Source organism: Heptranchias perlo, chromosome 5, assembly GCF_035084215.1.
Source record: "Heptranchias perlo isolate sHepPer1 chromosome 5, sHepPer1.hap1, whole genome shotgun sequence".
NCBI classification, from domain to species: domain Eukaryota; kingdom Metazoa; phylum Chordata; class Chondrichthyes; order Hexanchiformes; family Hexanchidae; genus Heptranchias; species Heptranchias perlo.
In genome coordinates, this window is record NC_090329.1 from 80,906,081 (window position 1) to 80,929,600 (window position 23,520).

At 43.8% G+C, this 23,520-nt stretch overlaps 1 protein-coding gene across 8 annotated transcripts in view; it reads left to right on the top strand.

Moving 5' to 3' along the window:
* Nucleotides 1-23,520, top strand: part of dse (dermatan sulfate epimerase) — an 81,497-nt gene that overhangs the window by 43,381 nt on the left and 14,596 nt on the right. For 7 of the 8 annotated variants that reach the window (XM_067984699.1, XM_067984703.1, XM_067984704.1 and 4 more), the window contains 2 exons: nucleotides 3,126-3,379; nucleotides 21,454-21,693. In XM_067984699.1, the coding sequence (XP_067840800.1) occupies nucleotides 3,126-3,379; nucleotides 21,454-21,693 (494 nt within the window). Of the gene's footprint in view, nucleotides 1-3,125; nucleotides 3,388-21,453; nucleotides 21,694-23,520 lie in introns of those variants that run through there. The other variant, XM_067984707.1, reaches the window with a different exon arrangement.

The window sequence follows — 23,520 nt, forward strand, 5'->3', positions numbered from 1 at the left end:
AAAATTGTACCCGCCTCTACTACTGCCTCTGGCAGCTCGTTCCAGACACTCACCACCCTTTGAGTGAAAAAATTGCACCTCTGGATCCTTTTGTAACTCTCCCCTCTCACCTTAAATCTATGCCCCCTCGTTATAGACTCCCCTACCTTTGGGAAAAGATTTTGACTATCTACCTTATCTATGCCCCTCATTATTTTATAGACTTCTATAAGATCACCCCTAAACCTCCTACTCTCCAGGGAAAAAAGTCTCAGTCTGTCCAACCTCTCCCTATAAGTCAAACCATCAAGTCCTGGTAGCATCCTAGTAAATCTTTTCTGCACTCTTTCTAGTTTAATAATATCCTTTCTATAATAGGGTGACCAGAACTGTACACAGTATTCCAAGTGTGGCCTTACTAATGTCTTGTACAACTTCAACAAGACATCCCAACTCCTGTATTCAATGTTCTGACCAATGAAACCAAGCATGCTGAATGCTTTCTTCACCACCCTATCCACCTGTGACTCCACTTTCAAGGAGCTATGAACCTGTACTCCTAGATCTCTTTGTTCTATAACTCTCCCCAAAGCCCTACCATTAACGGAGTAGGTCCTGGCCCGATTCGATCTACCAAAATGCATCACCTCACATTCATCTAAATTAAACTCCATCTGCCATTCATCGGCCCACTGGCCCAATTTATCAAGATCCCTTTGCAATCCTAGATAACCTTCTTCACTGTCCACAATGCCACCAATCTTGGTGTCATCTGCAAACTTACTAACCATGCCTCCTAAATTCTCATCCAAATCATTAATATAAATAACAAATAACAGCGGACCCAGCACCGATCCCTGAGGCACACCGCTGGACACAGGCCTCCAGTTTGAAAAACAACCCTCTACAACCACCCTCTGTCTTCTGTCGTCAAGCCAATTTTGTATCCAATTGGCTACCTCACCTTGGATCCCTTGAGATCTAACCTTATGTAACAACCTACCATGCGGTACCTTGTCAAAGGCTTTGCTAAAGTCCATGTAGACCACGTCTACTTCACAGCCCTCATCTATCTTCTTGGTTACCCAAAACCATGCTGACTGTTCCTAATCAGTCCCTGCCTCTCCAAATGCCTGTAGATCCTGTCTCTTAGAATACCCTCTAACAACTTACCCACTACAGATGTCAGGCTCACCGGTCTGTAGTTCCCAGGCTTTTCCCTGCCGCCCTTCTTAAACAAAGGCACAACATTTGCTACCCTCCAATCTTCAGGCACCTCACCTGTAGCTGTCGATGATTCAAATATCTCTGCTAGGGGACCCGCAATTTCCTCCCTAACCTCCCATAACGTCCTGGGATACATTTCATCAGGTCCCGGAGATTTATCCACCTTGATGCGCGTTAAGACTTCCAGCACCTCCCTCTCTGTAATATGTACACTCCTCAAGACATCACTATTTATTTCCCCAAGTTCCCTAACATCCATGCCTCTCTCAACCGTAAATACCGATGTGAAATATTCATTTAGGATCTCACCCATCTCTTGTGGTTCTGCACATAGATGACCTTGTTGATCCTTCAGAGGCCCTACTCTCTCCCTAGTTACTCTTTTGCCCTTTATGTATTTGTAGAAGCTCTTTGGATTCTCCTTTGCCTTATCTGCCAAAGCAATCTCATGTCCCCTTTTTGCCCTCCTGATTTCTCTCTTAACTCTACTCCGGCAATCTCTATACTCTTCAAGGGATCCACTTGATCCCAGCTGCCTATGCATGTCATATGCCTCCTCCTTTTTGACTAGGGCCTCAATATCCCGAGTCATCCAAGGTTCCCTACTTCTACCAGCCTTGCCCTTCACTTTATAAGGAATGTGCTTACCCTGAACCCTGGTTAACACACTTTTGAAAGCCTCCCACTTACCAGACGTCCCTTTGCCTGCCAACAGACTTTCCCAATCAACTTCTGAAAGTTCCTGTCTAATACCATCAAAATTGGCCTTTCCCCAATTTAGAATTTTAACTTTTGGGCCAGACCTATCCTTCTCCATAGCTATCTTAAAACTAATGGAATTATGATCACTGGTCCCAAAGTGATCCCTCACTAACACTTCTGTCACCTGCCCTTCCTTATTTCCCAAGAGGAGGTCAAGTTTTGCCCCCTCTCTAGTCGGGCCATCCACATACTGAATGAGAAATTCCTCCTGAATACACTCAACAAATTTCTCTCCATCCAAGCCCCTAATGCTATGGCTGTCCCAGTCAATGTTGGGAAAGTTAAAGTCCCCTACTATTACCACCCTATTTTTCTTGCAGCTGTCTGTAATCTCCTTACATATTTGCTCCTCAATTTCCAGTTGACTATTTGGGGGTCTGTAATACAATCCTATCAAAGTGATCTCTCCCTTCTTATTTTTCAGTTCTACCCATATAGACTCAGTGGGCGAACCTTCAGATATATCCCCTCTCACTACTGCCGTGATGTTCTCCCTGATCAAGAACGCAACTCCCCCTCCTCTCTTACCTCCTGCTCTATCTTTCCTATAGCATCTGTACCCTGGAACATTGAGCTGCCAGTCCTGCCCCTCCCTTAGCCATGTTTCAGTAATAGCTATAACATCCCAGTCCCATGTACCCATCCATGCCCTGAGTTCATCTGCCTTGCCCATTGTAGAGTTAGGGTAAGAGAATATTGTCTACCATAATTCCAAGTGAAATTAAAAGCACAGTCAAAATGACATCATCTTGCTGCTGTTTTTTATTTATGTAGTTTTCTCCAACAACAAATCAGTCTGGAAAAAAAAATGTTGTTTTCTTTTCCCCTCCTCTTCCAATTTGACCACCTGATTCATCCCCTAAAACAATGACTCAGGAATTGCAATGAAGCTCTTTTAGGCACTGGATTGGACAAACTGGAAAGATTTGGAACACCTGAGGTTGGGAGTCACTCTTGCTGTGTCGTCTTGTGTATTTGCAATCACCCTGAATTGACACATTACAGACAAGACATCCCAAAGTCTATTTTTAACTGAGTTGTTATAACTAACTAAAGCTTTCAATGCCAATTTTATGTATTGCAGGGGTCAAGCAGCTTTTAAGTGCTCGGTGTTTTTATATTTCAATGTATTCATGACATTTTTCTTCTCTTTGAAGGCTGGTGAAGGATGCTCCGTGGGATGAGGTTCCACTGGCTCACTCATTGGTGAGTTTTGCCACTGCATATGACTTTCTGTATGACCAACTGAACAAAACTCAACAGGAAAGGTATGTGGAGGTCATTACTGATGCCTCTCGATATATGTATGAAAAGTCTTACAGCCGCGGATGGGGATTTCAGTATCTGCACAACCATCAACCTACCAACTGTGTGGCCTTATTGACAGGAAGCCTCATTCTCATGAATCAAGGTATGTAACGCTGGTGATGAGAAGCATGGAATGTTTCCAGAAAAATTTGAAAGGCTGTTATGAAGTCGATGGAAATAATAATCGGGAGAGAGATAGGGCTTGAATTTAAAAGTAAAAAACGGGTAGGTTGGGGGTGGGGGAGCATTGAAAATTGCCACCATTTCATACCCGTCCCCACAACCCGGCAATTTCTATTTTTTACGGGGGCGGGACGAGGGGCGGGCGGCCAACCCGCTCCCAGGAGGTGGGTCGGGCCTGAAAACCTTTCAAGGAAGCCTTAGGCCTCCATTTTTCACTAATTCCCCATTTCAACCCCGGTGGACCGGGATTCCCAGGCCTTCTGTTTTATCCCTCATGAAAGGAGGTGAGAAGGTCCGAGACTAACAGGTAAGTGCCTAGAAAGGCACAGCTTGTGAGCCCGGTAGGAGCAGGAGTGCTTCCCCCAGGCTCAACAAGCCTACCTGCACTGACCCCCACCCCGATCGCCAACCTCCGGCCCCGATCCTCCGACCCCGACCCCGATCCTGATCCTCCCTCAACGATCGCGGACCCCCGCAATAACCCCCAATCCTACTGACCCCCGATCCCATCCCCCATGACTCGTGTCCACCTATGCCCGCCAGTGCCCTCCTTATCCATACAAACAAAGACTTACCTTTAGACGTCCTCTCCCTGGCTGGTCTCCCATCCGACTGAGACCAGCCTGTCAATCAGCTAGTCAGTTGGACGGGAAACCGGCATAACAAATAAAAGACGTCCTTACGTCAATTTGAGATCGGGAAACCCTTTCCTGACCTCAAATTGACCCTCCTGCCCCCTTCCCGGCTCCGTTTTAAAATTGAAAGCCCATAAAATGGGTTGCCGATTTACTATCACCCATTTTACACTATCACAGAAAGTCAAAATCTACCCCGTAATCTCCAAGTCCTGGCAATCTGGTCCTTGAATATCAGGCAACTCAGTCCTATTTTCACTTATAGTTTTTGTCAACTGGTTTATTGTGTTTGAATTTCATGGACCTGGACGTTTGGAAAGAGCTGCTCTTAATTCTGTTGCCTCATTGATGGATAAATCTTCAATCACAACAGGATCTGTTAGTATCCATAGCTTGAGATATGCGTAAAATGATTGGAGCATCCATTTAAAATCTGTATGTGACCCCTGAGGCTCCATGGTGTGCATCTAATCTAACTGTGGCCTAATCATTGTCAGTTCTCCATCTCCCTACAGTAGGAAATGGAAAGCTGATAATGGTTTGGCCGCATTGTGAGTATTGTATGCAGTTTTGGACACCCTGTTATAGGAAAGAAATTTAAAGCCGTAGATAGCACACAGTGTAGAATTCACCAAGGTGATGCCAGGGGTGGAAAACGATAGTTGTGAGGAGAGATTTGAAATATTAGAACTGTTTCCACTGGAGCAGAAAAGGTTAAGAGGAGATTTAATTGAGGTTTTTAAAATTGAGGGGTTTTGTTAAGGTTAATAGGGAAAACAATTTGCCTGTCAGTGATGAGGGGTAATCAATTTCAAATTGTCATTAAAAGTGTGAGGAGAATGATTAGGAGATATTTATTTGTGCAGAGCATTGTTGAAGCTTTTAATGCTTTGTCGCAGAGAGTGGTTGGGACAGATTTTGACTTTCGGGCAGTCTACCAGCAGAGCGCACTGGCCAGCCACACGTTCCAGCGGCGAAAAGGCCACCGCGATTTTGAGGCCTGGGCCTCATTTGAATCCGACCGTCCAAATGGGTGTCCTGAGGCAGCACGCCGGTTTTGGGTTACAGGGGTGTCAGCCAACTGGAACACCAGCAGCAGCTGAAAGCAGGTCCTAGGAGCGGGTGAGGTGGGGTCGAGCTGGGCCAGCAGTGGCCTGCGATATTTTTGTGGGGCTCAGAGGAGCATTCCTGCTCTTCCTGACGCCATGCAAAAGTATGACAGACTTGCCTGTGGAATCCTGTTCAACTGGACTGCCACTCAGAACTCTCCTAAATTGGCAATTGGGGTCCTACGTACAACATAAGATTGCCACAGCCACAGCGATGACGGGGACGGGATGCGATTTTCGGGGTATTACTGCCCTGTTTCCTCCGGGCGGGAGGTCTCAAGTTTCAGGCCATTGAGTCCGAAACCATTGCATTTTTTTTAAGGGAAATTTGGATAAGTATTTGAAGCAGAGGAAGATTTGGATTGCTGTAACAGAAAGCCAGCACAGATACAATGGGCTGAATGGCCTCCTTATGTCCTGTGATCTTCTGTCATTCCTAGGATTAAATATAAATCAGCCCATGCTACTCATGGTATAGATTAGGTCCATGTGCAGGGCCCAGTCAGGCCATTTTCATTTTCTTTATGTCTAGGCATCAAACCTCTGTTCCTCCAGTCCCTGTTGAATCAGAAGGATTACCATTCAGCATGCATTAGGAGGTATTAACACTTTTTATAAATTTTCCCTTTAAATACTTCAACCGGTTCCACATTTCTTGAATAAGGTGACATTTTATTGCATAAGATAATGGTCAATTTTCTGATCAATTACATCCAATAAGTGGATCTAAAGTGGATGTAATTGATCAGAAATACTGCCAATGATTGCTTACACTGGATCCTTGCCAATTTAGATTCCTAGTTAATTTTCTGGTTAGGTTTTCAAGTACGGCCATAAGCATCAGTCAGTTTCTTGGTTCCAACATTTAAACATAGAAACATAGAAAATAGGAGCAAGAGTCAGCCATTCGGGTCTCCTCCGCCGTTCAAATTGATCATGGCTGATCATCTAACTCAGTACCCTGTTCCCGCTTTTTCCCCATATCCCTTGATCCCTTTAGCATTAAGAAATATATCTATCTCCTTCTTGAATACATCTAATGACTTGGCCTCCACTGCCTTCTGTGGTAGAGAATTCCACAGAATTCTGAGTGAAGAAATTTCTCCTCATCTCGGTTCTAAATGGCATACCTCGTATCCTGAGACTGTGACCCCTGGTTCTGGACTCCTCAGCCATCTGGAACATCCTCCCTGCATCTAATCTGTTTAGTCCTGTTAGAATTTTATATGTTTCGATGAGATCACCTCTCATTCTTCTAAACTCTAGTGAGTGTAGGCCTAGTCGACCTAATCTCTCCTCATACGTCATTCCTGCCATCCCAGGAATCAGTCTGGTAAACCTTCATTGCACTCCCCCCATGGCAAGGGCATCCTTCCTCAGATAAGGAGACCAAAACTGCACACAATACTCCAGATGTGGTCTCACCAAGGCCCTGTATAACTGCAGTAAGACATCCCTGCTCCTGTACTCAAATCCTCTTGCAATGAAGGCCAACATACCATTCGCCTTCCTAACTGTTTGCTGCACCTTAATGCTCGCTTTCAGCGACCGGCGTACAAGGACACCCAGGTCTCGTTGCACCTCCCCTTTTCCCAGTCTATCACCATTCAGATAATAATCTGCCCTTCTGTTTTTACAACCAAAGTGGATAACCTCACATTTATCCACGTTATACTGCATCTGCCATGTTCTTGCCCACTCACCTAACTTGTCTAAATCACATTGGAGCCTCTTTGCATCCTCCTCACAGCTCACATTCCACCCCAGCTTTGTGTCATCTGCAAACTTGGAAATGTTACATTCCGTTCCCTCATCCAAATCATTGATATATATTGTGAATAGCTGGGGCCCAAGCACTGATCCCTGCGGTACCCCACTAGTCACTGCCCGCCACCCGGAAAAAGACCTGTTTATTCCTACTCTCTGTTTCCTGCCTGTCAACCAATTCTCAATCCATGCCAGTATATTCCCCCCAATTCCATGTGCTTCAATTTTGCACACTAACCTCTTGTGTGGGACCTTATCAAAAGCCTTCTGAAAATCCAAATACACCACATCCACTGGTTCTCCCCTATCTAGTCTACTAGTTACCTCCTCAAAAAAACTCCAGTAGATTTGTTAAGCATGATTTCCCTTTCATAAACCCATGCTGACTTTGTCCAATCCTGTTAATGCCTTCCAGGTGTTCTGTTATCACATCCTTTATAATAGACTCTAGCATTTTCCCCACTACTGATGCTAGGCTAACTGGTCTGTAATTCCCTGTTTTTTCTCCCTCCTTTTTTAAATAGTGGAGTTACATTTGCCACCCTCCAATCTGTAGGAACTGTTCCAGAGTCTATAGAATTTTGGAAGATGATCACCAATACATCCACTATTTCCAGGGCCATTTAAATGAGGTCCCAATGATGTTGGTTCGATGACTACACAACTTCCAGGAGTTTGTACCAGAATAGCAGAGTTATAAACCTGCCCATACACATTGAGCATCCAGACCAGCAAGGGGCTGGGTTAGTTGAGTGCAGTTAAAGAGGCCTATAAGAAGTGTTAAAGTTTTTTTTCCAGCTTTATTGTATTTTTCCCTTTTTTTTCTTTGTCAGCACATAGTCATTTTGGAGACTTTGCACTCTGGCAGGGAATTTCCTCGGAGTTGCTTCAGCTTTGCTGCCATAACTTCACCGGAAATGGGGTGGAAACCCCATTTCCTCACATAAGCAGTGGTTTACGCCGTACTCCTGAGAAAGTTACAGCGGCGGAGCAGGCGCAACTCTGAGGAAATTCCCTGCCAGAGTGCAAAGTCTCCAAAATTACCACGTGCTGACTCATTTTTTTGGAACATCCACAATATTAACACAATGATTTCCCCCTTTATTTCCTTTTTTTTGAGCAAAGAAAGGAGGAGCAATGAAGGGAATGTCCGGGCAGATCAGGCTGCAGACTGTGCCACCAATGTTATACTCAAATCCACTCTTATAGGCAGCTGGATTTGTCAGAGGAACTTTGCCCTGCAGATATTTTGATTCACCAGGGAGATAGATAGTGGCAAAACTGGAGCGTCTGCTGCAAGGACATGCTGCCAATCCAATAACGGCCAGCTGTGCCCCCAAGTTCTCTGCCTCTGCGTCCTTCTAAGCATGGTACAATGCTGGAATGGCAAACAGGGCTACACTCCTTGCACCTACATGTCGTTCACTTGCCAGCAATAAGACAGTAGGCTGCTCTGTCACTTGCCCACACACTTGGTACCATGTCTCCATATTAGGCGGCAAATATCCCTCTTTGTATTTGGGCATAAAGGACCACCCGAGGGCAGTGCATAGAGAGAAACGGGGCAGGGAGAATCTGAACAGTACTGCCATAATGTTCAATTTTCTGTCTATTAATTCAAATGATGGAAAATTTGGTGGGCTGTGATACAGAGGTGCACTCGTACCTGCCTGATTTTGCTCTATGCACTGCCCAGGCGTTCCTTTACACCCAAGCACAATAAGAGTGAAAGTTTCCTTTCACTTTATTTTTGCCGGGCACTTATTTCCTTCTCTCCCCCTTCAGACTTGGCAAAGTCTCCCAACAGGTTAAAAGGCCTTCTGAACCTTTCTAAAGGCTGTAAAATGTTTTGCAGCTATGCCTTCAGTAACAACAATGGCTTGAGCCCCATACATGGAAGGTCCAGTAACCGAGTGGTGGCCTTTTATTAGAACAAGAGGGCCATCTTAGAGGGAAAGGTAATATTTTCGTACTGCCCTTACTGTGACCCTTAAGGCTACATTCAGCTTATTTTTCTTATAATTATGGTTCATCTCAAATAGTGGGGTAAATTTTTATCTCCTGTGCTCTTGATACCGAGTTCAGCGGGCTGGGATCACATATTGGGAATTCAGCTGTGCACCTCCCCTGGTTTTCTGTTGATTAATTTTGAAACTCTGTGCTGAGATCACTGTAATTTACCACACTGTATCCCTTTGTGATTTTATAAACTTGGATCATTCTGCCCCCATCCACCTTAACCTTCTGTTTTTTTAAATGAGAGTGGGCTTTCATCCCCTTAACTGTTCTTCATATGCCTTCTTTGTGTCCTTTCCATTTCCATTACCTGTTTTCATAAATACAATGACAAAAATGACACAATACTCAATGTTCAGTTCTTTATGGAATACGCTTTACTTCTTTTAACTTCTGCTTTTGCAGTGACAATTGCTGGCATGCAATGTTCAATGAACCAATGTACTCAATTCCTCCTTTGCTGCACTTAATTTAACAATACATCCTTTGTGTAAACATATTTTATATTATCTAAATATTAAATAGTATTTGCTATGCAGCTGCCCAACTCCAGTGTGACTAATGGTCTCTTTGAACAGTACGGGGTAGATTTCACAACTTTGTGCTCCCGACGCAGGGCTCTGCCTGCCGAAGCATAGAGCAGAAATACATGTGTGATCACCAGTGGACCCCACAGGATTTCCTGTCTATAAAGGACCCCCTGACCTCTGTTCCTAACTTCCTGATACGTGCTCCTGGTTGGTGAAGCCTCTCAGGAGAGTACAAGTTTGTGAGATCTGCCCTCATATGTCATCTCAGAACATTCTCCTTTCTCTCATAACCTCATGGCAGCCACAAACATGGACATTTTGCTTGCAGCATGTTCATGGAGATTGTTAGTAATAAAATTATGGAACAGCGGGGTTTTCTAGAACCTCTCCTTGAGGAGACTTTGCTAGTGACAGCTGACCTACTTAAAAATATTGTCATTTTTAACTGAGCTGTTTCCTAATTTCTACAACCAGTATGAAAAACTGATAAGTGTTAAAGCCAGTCTTTGGGGGAGTCATGAGTAAGAGTCATCAAGTGAGACTTCCATTAATGTTTTCCTTTAACTACAAATTCTCATGTGGTTGATAATGGTGATTTCACAATCTGATGCTCACAGCGAATGCAGCTTGGGAAATTGTGACTATGCAGATTGTGATTTTCCATCCCTATTGATGTATTGCACTTCCCTGAGAATGTAAAATATAAAGCTTTGAAATCAGTTTAAAATCTCTGGCTAATGTTCATATTTAATTGTTTATGTGAAACAGAGATGTTTCACATAAACTTGAGGGTAAAATAGAAATATTTCAAATGAGTTTCCAGTAAATCTTTTCAGCATTGACTTATTGCAATAATAAATCTATCGATTATATATTTATATATATATATATCAATCATAGAAAGGTACGGCACAGAAGGAGGCCAGCGGCCCATCATGTACATGCCGACTGGAAAAGAGCTATCTTCCTTAATGCCGCTTTCCAGCACTTGGCCCGTAGCCCTGTAGGTTTCGGCACTTCAAGTGCACATCCAAGTACTTTTTAAATGAGTTGAGGGTTTCTGCCTCTACCACCCTTTCAGGCAGTGAGTTCCAGACCCCCACCACCCTATGGGTGAAAAAATTTCTCCTCAACTCCCCTCTAATCCTTCTACTGATTACTTTAAATCTATGCCTCCTGGCCACTGACCCTTCTGCTAAGGGAAATAGGTCCTCCCTATCCACTCTAGTCCAGTCATAATTTTATATGCCTCCTTTGTTCTAAAGAAAACAACCCCAGCCTATCCAATCTTTTCTCATAGCTAAAATTCTCTAGCCCTGGTAACATCCTCATAAATCTCCTCTGTACCTTCTCTAGTGCAGTCACATCTTCTCTGCAATGTGTTGACCAGAACAGTACGCAGTACTCAAGCTGTGGCCTAACCAGTGTTTTATACAGTTCCAGCATAACCTCCCTGCTCTTATATTCTGTGCCTCGGCTAATAAAGGAAAGTATCCCGTATGCCTTATCTACCTGAACTGCTACCTTCAGGGATCTGTGGACATGCACTCCAAGGTCCCTTTGTTCCTCTACACCACTCAATATCCTCCCATTTATTGTGTACTCTCTTGCCTTGTTTGTCCTCCCCAAATGCATTACCTCATACTTATCTGGATTGAATTCCATTTGCCACTTATCATAGAATCATAGAAGGTTACAGCACGGATGGAGGCCATTCAGCCCATCAAGTCCGCGCCGGCTCGATACATGAGTAATCCAGCTGGTCCCACTGTCCCACCCTATCCCTGTCGTCCTGCACATTTTTTCGTTTCAAGTACTTATCCAGTTCCCTTTTGAAGGCCATGATTGAATTTGCCTCCACCACTCCCTCAGGCAGTGCATTCCAGATCCCAACCACTCGCTGTGTAAAAAAGTTTTTCCTCATGTCACCTTTGGTTCTTTTACCAATTACCTTAAATCTATGCCCTCTGGTTCTTGACCCCTCTGCCAATGGGAACAGTTTCTCTCTATCCATTCTGTCTAGACCCTTCATGATTCTGAACATCTCTATTAAATCGCCTCTCAACCTTCTCTGTTCCAAGGAGAACAACCCCAGCCTCTCCAGTCTATCCACGTAATTTAAGTTCCTAATCCCAGGAATCATTCTAGTAAATCTCCTCTGCACCCTCTCTAAGGCCTTCACATTCTTCCTAAAGTGCATTGCCCAGAACTAGACACACTACTTCGGTTGTGGCCAAACCAATGTTTTATAAAGGTTCCACATGACTTCCTTGCTTTTGTACTCTCTGCCTCTATTTATAAAGCCCAGGACCCCGTATGCTTTTTTAACCGCTTTCTCAACCTGCCCTGCCACCTTCAACGATTTATGTACATACACCCCCGGATCCCTCTGTTCCTCCACCCCTTTTAGAATTGTGCCCTCTAGTTTATATTGCCCCTCCTCAATTTTCCTACGCATTTTTCCGCGTTAAACTTTATCTGCCACATGTCTGCCCATGCCACCAGAGAGTCTATATCCTCCTCACTGTTCACTACCCTTCCAAGTTTTGTGTCATCTGAGAAATTTGAAATTGTGCCCTGTACTCCTAAGTCCAAGTCATTAATATATATCAAGAAAAGCAGTGGTCCCAGCACTGACCCCTGGGGAACACCACTGCACACCTCCCTCCAGTTTGAAAAACACCGCTCATCACTACTCTCTGTTCCTGTCATTTAGCCAATTCTGTGTCCATCTTGCTATTGTCCCCTTTATTCCATGGGCCGCAATCTTAATAGCAAGCCTACCATGTGGCACTTTATCAAACGCCTTTTGAAAGTCCATATACACCACATCACTGCATTGCACTCATCTACCCTCTCTGTTACCTCATCAAAAAACTCTATCAAGTTGGTTAAACATGATTTGCCTTTAACAAATCTGTGCTGGCTTTCCCTAATCAATCCACACTCGTCCAAGTGACTTTAATTCTGTCCCGGATTATCGTTTCCAAAAGTTTCCCCACCATCAAGGTTAAACTGATTGGCCTATAGTTGCTGGGTTTATCTTTATACCCTTTTTTGAACAAGGTTGTAACATTTGCAATTCTCCAGTCCTCTGGCACCCCCTCCCGTATCTAAGGATGTCTGGAAAATTATGGCCAGTACGACCACAATTTCCCCCCTTATTTCCTTCAGCATCCCATCCGGACCAGGTGACTTACCTATTTTAAGTACAGCTAGTCTTTCTAGTACCTCTTCTTTCTCAATTTTTAGCCCATCCAGCATCTTAACTATATCTTCCTTTACTGAGACTCTGGCAGCATCTTCTTCCTTGGTAAAGACCAATGCAAAGTACTCATTTAATACATCAGCCATGCCCTCCTGACTAGTCCATTGATACCTTCCTGCAGTCTATAACTTTCCTCCTCACTATCAACCACATTGCCAATTTTTGTATCATCTGCAAACATCTTGATCAAGCCCCCCACGTTCAAGTCCAAATCATTAATATATAGCACTAAAAGCAGGAACCTAGTACTGAGCCTTGCGGAACCCCACTGGAAACATTCTTCCAGTCGCAAAAACACCTGTCAACCATTACCCTTAGCTTCCTGCCACTGTGCTAATTTTGGATCCAACTCGCCACTTTTCCTTGGATTCCATGGGCTTTTACTTTTTTGACCAATCTGCCATGTGGTACCTTGCTAAAATTCATGCACTCTACATCAAATGTGATACCCTCATCAACCCTCCTTGTTACCTCCTCAAAAAATTCAATCAAGTTAATCAGACAAGACCTTCCCTCAACAAATCCATGCTGACTGTCCTTGATTAACCCGTGCCTTTCTAAATGAAAATTTATGCTGTCCCTCAGAATAGATTCCAATAATTTGCCCACCTCTGAGGTTAGGCTGGCTGGCCTCTAATTACTCGGTCTAACTTTTTCTCCCTTTTTAAACAACAGTACAACATTAGCAGTCCTCCAATCCTCCGGCACCATGCCTGAAGCCAGGGAGGATCGGAAAATGATGTCAGAGCCTCTGCTATTTCCTCCTTTTCTTCTCTTAACAGTCTGGGATAGATTTCATCCGGGCCTGGCAATTTATCTATTTTCAAAGATGCCAAACCCCTTAATACTTCCTTTCTCACTATGTTTATCCCATCCAATATCTAATGAGCCTCCTCCTTAACTACAATGTCTGCATTGTCCCCCTCTTTTGTGAAGACAGATGCAAAGTATTCATTTAAGACCGTACCCACATCTTCCACCTCCACACATAGGTTACTTCTTTGGTTTCTAATAGGCCCTACTCTTTCCTTAGTTATTCTCTTGCTCTTTATGTATTTATAAAACATCTTTGGGTTTTCCCTGATTTTACTTGCCAGTATTTTTTCATGCCCTCTCTTTGCTTTCCTAATTTGTGCAAAAAACTTCAGAAAGGTCTCGGAGATGTGTTTACTGAGGTTATTGTTGCATAATAAATGTTCACACTTGATTTTAACTGCTCACTAATTTCTGGCGGGAAATCACGCTGTCGAGTCAATTTCCTGCCCATATGCGGCACACAAGTAATTTTAACCTCATTTAAATCCCACCGGCTGACTACCTTCCAATTCCGGGCGGGAAGCGGTGGAAAATTGTGCCGCCCAGCGGCTACTCGCTGAGGCTAGGTAAGTGGTGGGATTGGTTGCTGTGGCAGTCTCACAGGGCTCTTACAGTCAGAAAGGGTATTACGAACTCATGGCAGAGGAGGCCTAAGCTTTCCTTGTGGGGCCTGGAGGAGCACTCCTTCTCCTCTGGGCCCCACGAGAAAAGTAAAAAAAAAAGTTTTAATAACATAGCTTTTTGTGCCTCTTCTGTCCTCGACCCACTTCTTTGTTGGGTTGGCTTGGCAGGAAACTCACTGCGGTTTCCCGCTCAGGCCGGCAAGTTAAAATTGCAGACAGATCCCCATGGCGTCATCTGGTCCCAATATGTATGTGTGAAAAAGGACCCTGCCGGCTTTGGGCGTGTGTCCTTGCTGCCTGTAGGTTAAAATCCTAACTGGTTGGCTACCGGCAGCTTCAGGGTGGGTAAGTAACCTGGGCGATTTACCTGCCCACCCGTCCGGTTTTCATCGGGCAGGTAAGGTTAAAATTGCCCCCGCTGTATCGGATTTAAGAGAACTAATGAAATCACCAGTTTTTTTAATTATTAAAAAACTTTGTGTGACTACAGTTATGTGGCGAGACTAAAGAAGCTGGGATTGTTCTCCTTAGAGCAAAGAAGGTTAAGGGGAGATTTAATAGAGGTGTTCAAGATTATGACAGGTTTTGATAGAGTAAATAGGGAGACACAGTTTCCACTGGCAGAAGTCACAGATTTAAGGTAATTGGCAAAAGAACCAGAGGGGAGATGAGGAGAAATCTTTTTGTTGAACGAGTTGTTATGATCTGGAATGCACTGCCTAAAAGGGTGGTGGAAGCAGATTCAATACTAACTTTCAAAAGGGAATTGGATAAATACTTGAAGGGGAAACAATTGCAAGGTTATGGGGAAAGAGCAGGGGAGTGGGACTAATCGGATAGCTCTTTCAAAGGGTCGGCACAGGCACGATGGGCCGAATGGCCTCCTTTGTTGTCTGATTCTATGATATAGATTAGAATTCTGGGTCACCTTTCAGATCAAAGTATTGTGGAATTCCTTGATATTGAAATATTTGTCACTTCTATTTTTTTAAAATCAGCATTTCTAGGATTGGAAATAGGAGGGTTGCAAAAGAATCAGCTGCTGTTTCTCAGTTCCCACCTTCTCTAAAGCTTGCTTTCCTCTGTTTCTAAATAGAATCGCCATTTTCTGGTTGACCAATCAGAAGTAGATTTTCTCTGTGCGCGAAGTATAGCAAAATTGTAAAGGCACCGCCAACCCTCAGAATTCTCCATTGGAGAAACTTATTTGCAGTGTTACTTGGAGATTTGGGATGGGATCCAATTGCATTGACTTTCCACCCCATTTTACATCAGCAAAATAAATCGACTGTGAGTGTGAATGGGTATAAGAAGTGCTCACTCCACCTTCTTGTGGATGTAGAGAAATGACCAGATACGATGAAGAGTACACAGACCATCTTCCATGATCTGCGTCAAAAGATCTGCCTGAGAAGGCTGTGTTTCATCAAAAAAAAACTGGAAGATCTATGTCTCCTGCTGCAGCCAGACCTGGAACCCTCTTCCGCCATTTGGACTGCACTTACAATCCCTGTGAAAATAACCATGGGTTCTTTTCAGGGTGTTGCAGTGGACTTGACTGGCATAAGGCAATGTTTTGTGCATACCTGTATTCATCAAGTGATTAATGCATTGTTTAGCAAGGCTGCCCAGTTCTTTCATTTTGCAGAGGAGCAATATTAGAAGAGTTAGAAGATTGCCAGTTGCAAGGACCAATCATAAGAAAAATGTTATCACTTTAGGAAGGTGAACTCCTCAATCTCGCTATTGATGGCACCTTCCAGGACTCTTGCCCATGTACCAGCTCCACTTAGTCTAGTCCTCCATAGTAACCCTGTCTGAACAGTCACACAGATTTCTCACATTCCATCAGCTAACCACACTTCTCATGATCAATTCACCTTTACTTTCAGAAGAGACTTATTTGCAGAAGAGGCTTACATCACAGTGACTACTCCTTATGAACACCATGCTTCGTTTTGGTGTCCCTGTGTAATCCAGTGCTCCTTCTCGGTGCTGTATGAGGGCAGAGGCATGGGTTCTGGCCATCTGTAAACTGTGACTGAGCCTCTTGGGACAGCTGATCTCTGGGATGGGACTGCTGCAGGATGTATGTTTTGCAGCCCGCTCCTGCTGCCTTCCTGTGACATCTAAGGGGCAGCCAGAGGCCTCACGTGTGCTGCTGTTATAAAGGTCAGCAACATCATGTGTGCAAACTCCGCCATACCACTGGCACTGGGCCTTGGTTCTGGCTGGCCACTTATCAACAGGGAGGGCTGACCAAATGGACTTGTTGAATTTCTGGAAATCCTATTAATTCACTGGAGCCTTATTAGTTCCCATAGATACTAGTAATTATATTTTAGAGAAAGAAACATTGTGTAAAGTTCTTTCTTGAAGTTACAAGAGCCACACCAAAATAAATGTTAAATAGTTCCATCTTGTGTTAGTTTACTATAATCTCAACCAAGGAGTTTAATTTCCTCTGAATGCTACTTTTAGTGCACTTACATGTTTGCATTGTGTTAATTTAACTAATTTAAAATGGGAGTAGTATGTGTATATGGATGTTGGGTGAGGAACGGTTTTGGGTTTGGCTGTGGTGACCTATTGTGGTTCAATCGCCTGCCAATATTGCCTAAACTCAAAAAATGAAGAACACTGGAAGCAAGAGGGCTGCCACCACCCAAGGAACCAGGGGCTATAATTTGGGCCGCCCATTTTGTAGGCACTACGTGGCCTCCTAAGGACTCAAAATGGCGTGCGGAATGCGAAAGGTTCTAGCGTGATGCGCGCTGGATGCCACCTTGGTAAAGGCGTTCACGCGCGCACAGATAACCAACGGCGGTAGCATGTAAAGTAGGGCGAATATGCATTAGATCAGTGTGCAATGCTGATTTAAAGGGACAGATATGATTTTGGAACTCAACACACCAGCCGACGCACTGTCTTAACCTCGCACAGCTGAACAGGTCGTAAGCAGCATGGAGGACCCCCCCCCACCCAACCAGTGCTATTTAAAGGGATCATGCAGGAGTTACAGGCTAGTTGCTGGATTATTGCTTCTGGCTACTGGTGCATTTGTACCTGTTTTTGGAGGTCTCCAATACTTGAATGCCAGGACAAAGGGACATAGCCTAAGAATTAGAGCCAGGACTTGCAAGAGCGAAGTTAGGAAACCCTTCTACACGCAAAGAGTGGCAGAAGATTGGAATGCTCTTCTGCAAATGGCAGTTGATGCTAGCTCAATTGTTAATTTTAAATCTGAGATTTTTGTTAACCAAAGGTATTGAGGGATATGGGGCTAAGGCACATAGGAACAACACCACCTGCACGTTCCCCTCCAAGTCACACACCATCCCAACTTGGAAATATATTGCCGTTCCTTCATCGTCGCTGGGTCAAAATCCTGGAACTCCCTTCCTAACAGCACTGTGGGAGAACCATCACCACACGGACTGCAGCGGTTCAAAAAGGCGGCTCACCACCACCTTCTCAAGGGCAATTAGGGATGGGCAATAAATGCTGGCCTCGCCAACGACACCCACATCCCATGAATGAATTTTAAAAAAAGGCAGGTATAAGGAGTTAGGTCACAGATCAATCACGATCTCATTGAATGGTGGAAAAGACTCGAGGGGCTAAATGGCCTACTTCTGTTCCTATCTTCCTATGTTCCGATAATAAAGTTCAATACTCTACGTGGAGTGAGCTGGCTATCTGACAGGCAACAGCAAGGGCACTGGCAGAGTGGCAGGGGTGGAACTGGAATGCTATCACCCTGCACGAGGACAGCAGGTTCATGTTCCATGGAGCTACTGACATTTGCTGCCTTCTGTTATGCGCCACCTTCTCCTGCAAGAAAGCGGGACATGTGTCAGTTAGTGTCCGGCAGGATGAATGCATGATGTGCCTGTCATGGTTGAATAGCTGCCAGAGTGTGTGACCTGTGAGTTGTGGGTGTGTAGCTTGCAACAATGGTAATGTGTGAGGGTGAGAGGAAGCATCTGATTGGAAGAGTTGAGTACTGATTGAAATAGTTTGTTGGTATGTGGGTGATGGGGGGTGTAGTGCATGGAGCAGTGGATGCGGCTAGTGGTGCAGTTGGTAGGAGATGCCACTTGACAGTTGTCGTCACTCACCTTGACTACTCGTGTCAAAGCAATGAACTTCTTCCTGCAATTCATCCACGTTCGTGGTGCTATGCACCTGGCACTGCCTCTTGAGCATATGTCTGGAGGGCCTCTTGCCCCCCTGCAGATATAGGATGCCCCTCCCTCTGACCACCTCTTGCACCAAGGCCTCTAGTGCATCATCAGAGAACCTTGGTGCACGCTCTCTCGCAGGCCTGGTACAAACTCAGATCGGCAGATTGGTGAGGTCTGGCGTGCAGATTGGAGGATGTGGGATTTAGTAGTGCACAACCTTTATTCAATGTTTTACCATAACTCAACAGTTTGTAAACATAGGGAAGGAACCTACATATGTGTTTTACTTGTGCAATGTCTGATCTCCGTTCAGAGTCCATGCAGTCCCGTATCTTACATTTTGCAAATAAGAGGTGCAGGCTGCCTTTAAGTAGTTCTAGCCACTCGTGCGATATTGGAGTCCCCCTGCTGGTGAACTTCCACTCAACTGCACAGCTGTGCCTGGCTGCTTCCAGGAATCCAGGCAGCACAAATCTCACGTGCTGCCTGCATCGCATTGACCGGGTTAATCGCGCACCATGACCCCCGCGCCCGGATTAGGGGGTTATCAAATTTAACCCCCCAGATCTCGGCATAAACTAAAAGGAGAGGATAAAACAGGATTTTTAAAAAAATGCTAGCAGGTGGAGGGTGCAGAACCAAACAGGGTGTGTTTTTTTTTTGTCTTGATTAGATCTGATATCCACTGTTCTTTGAATAATATTTTGGTACGTTATTTTTCGAAAGAGAACAGTGACGTTCCATTCACATACATATTTTAGATAGTCGCTGTTTTGTGAAGTCAAGCACCAAATGCTATTAAAAATGTAATAAAGCTGTAATTTTAGAAAAAGTATTCTTTGAATCTGTGTGGTTCAGGATAACATTTAAGGGTTAAAAAGACTTGTGATGTGGTGCTGAGCAGAGGCTGTGGCATCTCCCAGAACAGGGGAAAGTTACACTCCAGCTGCTGGTCAGAGGGTTATGGACAGGAAGCTGGAAGCAGGTTGTGTGTCTGCCCTATTAGCTGCTGAGTGTCAGGATAGGCAGATTTTTTAAAAATGGGAGAAATCTTATCAACAAAAAGGGGAAAATGCATCTAAAAAAACCACAGCAAAAATCAATTTAAAAAATAGAATTTATAAGTGTATGATTTTCAAAAAACACTGCTCAAGAACCTTGACACAGGACTAAATAACTTTGAAATCACACTTTGTGTAAGAACATAGAAACATAGGAACAGAAGTAGTCCATTCAGCCTCCCGAGCCTGTTTTGCCATTCAGTTAGATCATGGCTGATCTGTACCTCAACTCCATTTACCCGCCTTTGTTCCGTATCCCTGGATACCTTTACCCAACAAAAATTTCAAATTGACCCATCAACTCCCAACTTTGGGGGAGGGAGTTCCAGATTTCCACTACCCTTTGTGTGGAGAAGTGTTTCCTGATTTAGGGATATATTATTCCATTGTCTGATTCTTGCTGTTTTAGTGACAATAATGTGTAAACCGTTCAGATTAAATTTACTGTATTTAATGCAATGGATTACTCAGCAACATCTAGAAGCTCATTTAGTAAGTGGTCGTGGGGAGTTTCTTTTAAAAGGTGTTACGTTTTGGGATTTTATGACAATATTGCCACAGAAAGGATTTGGAAAAAATAATTACTTTTAAATGTTGGGTTTTTAATGCAAAGTGTATTTACACAAGTTTAGAAAAAAAGATCACCTAGCTGGAAGATTGTTGATATTCTAATGGAGGCCGCTCAATGCCTGATACCAATTGCTGGAGCATGCATGGTGCGTGCTCTGCCATTGGTTGGTCAAAATTGCATTGCTGCCCTATGTACGTCGTAAAACCTCAATTGCCATATTACTATTAGGGTCCCGCCTGAAGCAGGCAAGTGCCTGGGCCGCCCAAGCAAAGGCCCCAACAAAATTGCTGGCAGGCGGATTAGTAACAGCGACAGGGCGGTAAGTGTTTTACCATGATTTTCAGGACACTGCCACCCCATTCCCACTAGGCGGAGGCCCTCAAAATCAGGGCCAGGGTGTTAAAGGTAGAAACAGAGACGCAGGCAGGCAGTCAGTCAGGTCCAGCAAAGGCCGCAAAAGCAGTCAGGTTTAAAACAGAAGTAGAATGCAGAACAGTAGTTAGTGTTTACTTTATTTCAGTCAAGCAAAATGACTCACTGATGCTTTTTATGTTTTATTATTACACAAAGACAAGTTGAACTAATTGAGTTAAGTGAATCTGATCAGAACTGCAGTTTAACAATCATATCTGGCCTAATCTTACCAGGTGTTTACTCAGTCCACTTTGGAAAAGATTGAAAAACGACGTGGGGGTACATGAAAAGATACAAATATCTGGTTTCAATCACAGGCGGGTACTATTGTTACACTTGGATTGCTCTATCATGAAGTTAGGTATTGGGCAGTTTGAATTTACTCAAGCATTTAAGGGGTAGGGGATCCACTTACAGGGGTGACTGACGCCACTGAATCCAAGAATTTGTAACAAAGAGCGACTGTCTTTATTGTGGGAGGAGAAAATAACTTCAACATTTGCATATCATTTTTGTCATAATATTTTCACATCATCCGGCACGGACTTGATGGGCCGAATGGCCTCCTTCCATGCTGTAACCTTTCTACGATTCTGTATTTCTTATCAGTGTTTAGCAATCAAAACACTTTGTCAAACAATTGTTGATCCAAACTTTGCTTCTTTAAAGCATTATTTTAAAAAATTATTCTAAAATTAGCTTATACTGAAAATAGCACAAGTTCTGTTGTCAAGATTAGAATAGAAATTCTTGGGGTAGCCACTGTTTAATGTTTAATGTGTAACTGCTGGAATCGCCATTTAAATGCATTTAAAAAAAAATTAATTCATTATGTGAAGCACTTTGAGATGTTTCAACATGAAGGGTGCCTTATAATTTTATTGAACAAAAATCTGGCATTTGTTTAAAGGCAACATTTTTGAAGGGGTTGTTGAATTTGTAATTTAGTATGTTATCAATTTTACTCAGATGCTTTTTTTCTCATTGTGAACCTTAGGTTATCTCCAAGAAGCTTACTTATGGACAAAACAAGTCCTTGCTATTCTGGAGAAGTCGATGGTCCTACTGAAGGATGTTAAGGATGGCTCCTTGTATGAAGGCGTGGCTTATGGCAGTTACACCACCAGATCCCTATTCCAGTACATGTTTCTGGTACAAAAGCACTTCAACATCAGCCACTTCGACCACCCCTGGATCAAGCAGCATTTTGCTTTCTACTACAGGACTGTGCTCCCAGGTAGGAATCCGACATTAAAAAATAAAGTTATCATCAACTGTTCTTTAAACACAAGGAGCTTCATTCTGGGCTCCACAAAACCTCGGATATCTGAGTTTTTTTTCATTCGTTCATGGGATGTGGGTGTTGCTGGCAAGGCCAGCATTTATTGTCCATCCCTAATTGCCCTTGAGAAGGATCCAGGGGGCACGGTGACGTATAAAAAGGGGAACTCTATCCAAATGCATTGTGTCATGAAGTATTAGGGGATTAATTTGTGCTCATAATTCCCCTCTTTTAAACTCCTGATCCCAGCTGTGCTACTAGGAGGATACCACACAGAATGTGAGGCAAAAAAAATCCTAGCAGCTGCATTGGTAGAGGAAATGGTGGCATCAGAGTCGTAGGCAGGGAGGGTGTCCAGGGTGTTCAAACACCCTCCAAAATGTCTGTAATTTTTTAAAATCGGACCCTTACTCGTAGGAGTGATCCAAAGGAAAAGGAAAGAAACATTCTGCTCAATAGTATTTATGGAAATGAAATTGTGAGGCCAAAGTGGGTAAAATACTGCAGAAAAAACAAAATCCATTGTTTTATTCAAATGTGCAAAAGCTTCTGCAAATATTAGTTACACTACAAGTTTCAACCTCACGCCCCGAAAAATCTTTTTCCTCACTTATATGATTAAAGATTTACTGTCTCAATTTGACCAGCGATTAGTTAGGCTTACGCTTCTGAATGTTGATCAGTGTATTGCACTGAATAGTAAAGAATCATGGAAAATTTACGGCACAGGAGGAGGCCATTCAGCCCATTGTGTCTGCGCCGGCTGAAAATGAGCCACCCAGCCTAATCCAAATTTCCAGCACTTGTTCCATAGCCTTGTAGGTTACGGCACTTCAGGTGCATATCCAGGTACTTTTTAAATGAGTTGAGGGTTTCTGCCTCTGCCACCCCTTCAAGCAGTGAGTTCCAGACCCCCACCACTCTCTGGGTGAAATTTTTTTTCCTCAGCTCCCTTCTAATCCTTCTACCAATCACTTTAAATCTATACCCCCTGGTTATTGCCCTCTCTGCTAAGGGAAACAGGTCCTTTCTATCCATTCTATCTAAGCCCCTCATAATTTTGTACACCTCAATCAAATCACCCCTCAGCCTCCTCTATTCCAAAGAGAACAACCCCAGCTTATCCAATCTTTCCTCATAACTAAAATTCTCCAGCCCTGGCAACATCCTCATAAATTTCCTCTGTACCCTCTCTAGTGCAATTACATCCTTCCTGTAATGTGGTGACCAGAACTGTACGCAGTACTCAAGCTGTGGCCTAACCAGTGTTTCATAGAGTTCCAGCATAACCTGCCTGCTCTTATAGTCTATGCCTCGGCTAATAAAGGAAAGTATTCCATATGCCTTTTTAACCACCTTATCTACCTGTCCTGCTACCTTCAGGGATCTGTGGACATGCACTCCAAGGTCCCTCACTACCTCTACTCTTTTCAGTACCCTCCCATTTATTGTGTACTCCCTTGCCTTGTTTGCCCTCCCCAAATGCATGACCTCACATTTCTCTGGATTGAATTCCATTTGCCACTTTTCTGCCCACCTGACCAGTCCATTGATATCTTCCTGCAGTCTACAGCTTTCCTCCTCACTATCAACCAAACAGCCAATTTCTGTATCATCTGCAAACTTCTTAATCATGCCCCCACATTTAAGTCCATATCATTAATATGTATCACAAAAAGCAAGGGACCTAGTACTGAGCCCTGTGGAACCCCACTGGAAACAGCCTTCCAGTTGCCAAAACACCCGTCAACCATTATCCTTTGCTTCCTGCCACTGAGCCAG